The sequence below is a fragment of the Ursus americanus genome, chromosome 23, assembly GCF_024610735.1.
Source record: "Ursus americanus isolate L20-20 chromosome 23, mUrsAme1.1.p, whole genome shotgun sequence".
NCBI classification, from domain to species: domain Eukaryota; kingdom Metazoa; phylum Chordata; class Mammalia; order Carnivora; family Ursidae; genus Ursus; species Ursus americanus.
In genome coordinates, this window is record NC_142149.1 from 29753860 (window position 1) to 29759859 (window position 6000).

Sequence of the window (6000 nt, forward strand, 5' to 3'; positions counted from 1 at the left end):
AGTATGCACTTTGAGGCTTATTTTTGCCTCTCATCTTACTTCTGTTTTTGTTTTTTGTTTGTCCTTACTTTTGCTTTTTTTTTCTTTTTAAACACCTGACCATTGGGGTAAATGTTTATAAACATAATCAATTTCTATTTTACAGTCGTCCTAGGGAAGAAGTTCTATTATCATCCCCAATTTACATATAAGAAAAGTAAAGCTCAAAGAACCTAAGTAACTCTCCCAAGATCATAGAAAAAGTAGGTGGAGAATAGCTAGGATTTGAAACCCAGTTAACCTGACTTCAGTCCCCATAGTGACACCTCTTCTTCCCTCCCTGCTACTTTTTAAGTTCCTGCTACTTTATCGAATGCAAAAATCATCTCTGAAATAAGGATAAGAAATGAATAAATGAATAACATTCAGCTTTCTTTCCTGTTTCATCCTCTCTACACATGCCCAGCCAATAATAAAAGTGCACGTGGGGAATGACGACACATTCCCCTCTGCCACTGTCCAGGCTGGACCTGTCCAAGTTCCTCTCCTTCCTTTCCCTTAAGCTAAGCACAGGACCCACTACATAATTTACAGAGCCCTGTGCAAAACCAAAACGTGGGGCCTACCTTCAAGAGGTAGAGAGACCGTTAAATAGAGCACAGGGCCCTTCTAGGCACTGGGGTGGGGAGGGCTCAACCACATGACTCCTACCTCCATGAACCAGGCACCGGCTAAGAGTTTCTCTCTTTTCTAACCGGGGTCTCTGGCTTTGCAGACTCACAGCCCTGCTCTGATGAAGAAGGCTGCTCAGAAGTCTTCCTCCCCACCGACAGCGACTACGACTCCAGCGATGCTCTGAGCCCCCGGGACCTGGACCTGGTGTACCTGTCATCACACGACATCTCCCAGCAAGCGCTAAGCGGCCTAAGTGGCAGCGCCCCCGACGTCCTGCAGGTGCATGACATGAAGAGTCCTCTGGGGTCTAGTCAGGAACCCCAGGGTCAGGTCCCGGGTCCAGATCCTGACCTCTCGTGCGCCGAGGTCCTCCACAGCCTGACACTCACCGGCTTCGCGTCCAAAACCCACGCCAAGATGGCGCCGGGCTCGCGGCCGCCGCTGGGCTTCCTGGGAAAGCGGAAGCCGGCCAAGCACCAGCACTACGCCGGCTTCAGCCGCCACCACCGCTGGCTGCGCATGCACAGCGAGACGCAGTCGCTGTCGCTGTCCGAGGGCGTTTACACGCACCACCAGTCCCGGGCCTGCGGCCTGGCCCAGGAACCCGCGGAGGCGGAGCGGCTGGGACCAGCCCCCGATGGGCCCCGGAGCCTGGTTCTAGCCCATACCACGAGCCTCCCGGAGGAGGGGAAGAGCAGCCTCCAGGACCCAAGGCCTGCAGTACGCCGCATCTACGTGGAGCCCTACTCCACGGCCCTGGTGGACGCAAAGCCCTGGGCTGCCTTGAGCCCGCCCCCCGGAGGCCACTCTGGCCTGCCCAGCCCCACGGGTCCAGAGATGAGCCCCGAGGGCCCGACCACCTCCCCAGTGTCAGAAATACTCAGCAGCATGCTTTAGGGAGAGTCCCAGTTCCACCGCACGTCCTTGCATTTTCCATCACCCTCCCTCCAGCCCATCCTCACTGTGTCCCCATCCCTTTTTAAATGGTTTGAATATTAAAACTCCAAAAGTTACAGGTTCAAGGCCCTCTTTTTTAGGAAAGAGTTGGGTGGAGGTGAGAGTTGTCAGTGTTGTTCCCAGTTCAGGACATAGAAGAGCTTTTGTGTCAACATGGAGTCCTAGACAGTGGTTCAAACATGCCGACCTGTTGGGGGGCACCCGTGGCTGAGGCAGGGCTACCTAAAGAGCCACCCTCAGTTCTGCAGCTAACTCTGTAATCTGACCTTTGGGTTTAGGGCTCTTTCATGAATTTGTGATTGATTGGGGGGGGGGGGGTAGTTCTAGAGATGAAAATAAGATTAGCATTGTTTTCCCTTACATTGCAAACCTTTAGAAGAGTTCAAGGAAAAGAAGCCCAGGTTGTATCTTCAGGGCACAAGGTCAAGTGGACTTGTTCTAGGTTCCCAGTCAGCTAAACCAAGTCATTGCAAAGTACAGGGTTATCAACTGGTCACCGTTTATCCATCAGCACCGATATATGATTAAGAGGCAGGCCTTTTCTTCATTTAGTGCTGTGCGGAAACCACCAGAAGCAGAAGTACAGGATGCTTTGCTTCTAGCTTTGTCTTGCAAACGTAAAATAGGGTACAAAGCAGGCCTTCCTACACACTCAGCTCCCATTCAAGCATGGAAATGGGCCTTAAATTATTCAGGGTGCAGGGACATAGCTGAATTAAGTGAAAACCTAGGTCAAAAATAAGACAGAGGGGGTAGAGAGAGATGAGCAAAAATGCATTTCCTCTACAATCCTAAGATAAGTATGTCCATGAGGCTTTGTCTCTGAAAATGAGAGTGGATCTGCTCAGATTCTTAAGTGTTGGAATGTCATTGAAGAAAGTGCCCTTCAGATATGGCCCAGCAGTTGATGAAGTTCTTACAGCCACAGTGGCTCATCTACTCACCCCTACATCACAGGTCACAGGACAGATTGTCCAGGGCTTGGGTTGCTGGCTTGAATTGAAAAGGGTTTCAACTCACCCCTTCAAGTCCTTTTTTTGCCCTGAGATCAGCTGGACTGTTGGCCTCAGGAAAAATCTTTCCCTAGAAGTCCCAGTCAGTGGTTCCAAGGCTATGCTTTGAGACACCTGAAATTCATGCTTTGGTCTCAATGCCTCCCACCCGCCTTTCTCACAAATGAGAAACCCAAATCAAAGAGAAATCACACTGCATATTCAAAAAAGGCCTGAGCCTTCTCTCATTTCCCGGAGCCAAGACTCATTCAGTTTACTGATATTCTAAATGGTCCTTTTCTGCTTCACAGGCATCCTGGTTAAATATTGCTCTTTATGGGCCCTACCCCTGTCCTCACAGTTCTACCATTCCTCCTCATGGGAGTTCATACAAAGTCCCCTGTTCACAATGTTATTCCGATCCATTCCATTTTTAAAACATTTGATTTAAACATAAATAATTACCCTGGTGGAAAGGTACAGATTTGGCCCATGGCCTATGGTCATTAGAAAACTAAGGCCCAGAGCTCAATCTTTATTTTTTTAAGAGATTTTGTACTCAGTGAACAACCCCCCCCCCACACACACACACAAAGAATCTTGAGCAGAATCACTGTGGCTCCTTTTCCATGCCTGCAAGGATTTTAAAATGCAGTTTTCTTCTGTTCTGAGTGAACTCTATGTATATGGAGTGTTAGAGCTAGAAAGGAAACCATAAAATTAATCCAAGTCCTTGTGTTTACAGATGAGACAATTAAAGCAAGAGAGGTTAAGTGACTTGCTCAAGGTCACAGCGCTAGTTTAGTCTCAGAATTAGGGTCAGAACGCAGAACCATTCCCTTTACAGTAGGCTGGCCCTTTGGGAATCGATACACGCCTAGTCAAATTTCGATTGCCTATAGGCTACTTACCTAGTTTGTAGATTATCTTTTAATTCTAAACTCAAATCCTTTTCTCCATCCTTTACCTAACAGATTTCCATTATCACAGAGCTCCTTGTTGCCAGGAAATACAAATTTCACATAATCGACATCTAAGCTAACTTAATTAAAAAGCAAATTTGAGAGAAATGTCATTTCAAATTACATACCATATGACTCCCCTTTAATAACAAAAATGACAGAGTCATCTGCACTCAGTTTCTACTTATTTCTAATTATGGGACAGATTATATATGTTGAAAGCTGGAATTGTCAAAAACTAAGAAACCAAGTGATTCTCTGATATGACCTTCCTGGTGGTGTGGAAGGAAGCTTGTGACTGTGCATTAGGTGGGAGGCATTCAACAGGCAGCAAAAGCAGAGACTGACCCACCCTTCTGGCCCCTCATTTGGTCAGCAAGTTCTGGCACATTGGACCAAATAACGACTCATGAAGTAAAATTGCATTAAACCCAAACCCACTAATTTATATTGAGAACAAGGGTTATTTTTTCACCTTCTATGAGGAAGAGAGGCACACCCATAAAATGAATACTGCACATTCGATTTCATGGGGCACAATGACTCAACTTGAAAAATGCATTTATCCAGAAGTATTCCTATATAGAAGTGGATTTAGGTCCTCAGTAATTCGCCATTTGTTCAAGTAGGTACCCTCCACCTGTACCTCCACTTTGCAAAGTCTTGTGAGCCTCGTTTAAATGAACAGATTCCTGTGAGAGACAATTACGTTCTCTAATTCACATCCTTTATTTGTATGTCCAGGCCTCTCATTATGGAGACTTCACAACTTCTGAGGATTTTTTGGTTTGCTTGTTTGTTTTATTTTATGTTGATGATTTTGTTTTGTTTTGTTTTGGATATGATGGACTTTGTCTTTTTTTTTTTTTTAAGTCCAGTCTGGAAGCCTCTCAAGGAAACTCTCCTGTCCCATAATTTTTCTACCATGCTTAGCTCTCACTTGTGTTGTCCAGCTCTCGTCAGTTGTGAAAACCCTCAAAAATCAATTACCAAATCCCTCCCATATGTCTGTCTCTATTCTAAGTCCCATGGAAAAACAAAAGAATCAAGAACGAAACACTCTCCTGGGCCAGAAGGAGCTCGCAGAGTGTAGCTATTATCAGCGTACATCTTCTCATTGCTCTTTTAGAAGAGGAGAAAGCCTGTCCTCCTCAGCCAGGCTGCCATAGGGCACATTGGGCTAGACATCATTGATTTCACTCTTGCTCACTACTCATTGAGGAAGACAGCCTGGAAAACGCAAGTCACAAATGTATACACTTGGCAACCATTTACAAGGCTATCACATTCTCTTAATTGGTGAGGGGAACTGGGAGACAGTAATTAAAAACATTTACTCTAGGGAATGGGTATTTTACGAAGTGGGTACTTAAAGATGAGACCCACTCCATTTTAAGAACACTCACTAGTGCTCAAAGCAATAATTACGCTGGATAAAATGGTTCCATTTGGTTTGAAAGTTGCAGCCAGTTAGTAATAATATTCCTCCAGCCCCCATTCCTGAAGGATCCCAAAGCACTTTATGAAAAGCAATGACTGAAGCCTTGTTGTACTCCCCTAAAAAGACCTTGTCTGGGAGCCACCTGGCAAACACCTACCCTATCCTTGCCAGGAGATCGTGCCAGACAAGTGGGAAAGAGGACTGGCCTCTCATTCATTGTTATCCTGCCACACGAAGGAGCACTCTGCTGAGCGTTCGGCTCTTCCCTTGAAGACAGAAATTTTTGACAAAGAGGCACACCAGAAATTCCCAACTCCTTGGCCTCCCCCTTGTTCTTCATGGTCTACCCAAGATGCACTCACTTTCTCTTGGGAGAACTATAAGGGGTCCGATTCAGTGGATTTAAGCTCCCTTAGTTTTGTCAACAGCACACAGAAGTCACTGGCTTCTTAAAATCGATACTGTTGGAAAGATGAGGACACTCCCTTACAGTGCTCCCAAGGTTGCACGGAGCGGAACTACAGCGGACAGTGCGCATGTCTCGGTGCGTTTGTCTGCTGGATTCTAACATACCAGTCAGAGAGGGTAGGTACAGGTTAACGAGAGAACACTCTCAGAGAGTTGCAAGTCCCTTCGCAAAGTCGAAATACTTTCCCAGATGATTCAGTGACGCAAACCTGAACTCTTTTTTTTTTCCTGGTCATACCTTGAAGGAAAAATTTAAGGGAGCTATTTGGAAAGCAATGATACGTCTTCACAGGTAGTAGAGGGAACAAGGGAAAAACTTGTTTCTTTGCGGGTCACCTCTCATAAGATGTTCAAACACATGGCTTACGACTGTTAAGCTCAACTTCAATGCCGCCTTACAAACAACAAGGGTAGTGTATTTCAAACTATGTTGCACAGCTTGGAAACTTATTCTAAGATCCTAATTCAGAGTTTTTCTGAGGTGTTGAACTTTGCCATTAGCAAAAAGTATTTTTAGAAAAATCCA

The 6000-nt window shown here is 45.7% G+C and overlaps 1 protein-coding gene across 1 annotated transcript in view; it reads left to right on the plus strand.

Moving 5' to 3' along the window:
* The window catches only part of ANKFN1 (ankyrin repeat and fibronectin type III domain containing 1), a 132883-nt gene extending 131293 nt beyond the window's left edge, over positions 1–1590 (plus strand). The window contains exon 17 of the mRNA XM_045773607.2: positions 755–1590. Within this exon, the coding sequence (XP_045629563.2) occupies positions 755–1551 (797 nt within the window). The 3' untranslated portion in view covers positions 1552–1590. The remainder of the gene's footprint in view (positions 1–754) is intronic.
* The last annotated feature ends 4410 nt before the right edge of the window (positions 1591–6000 follow it).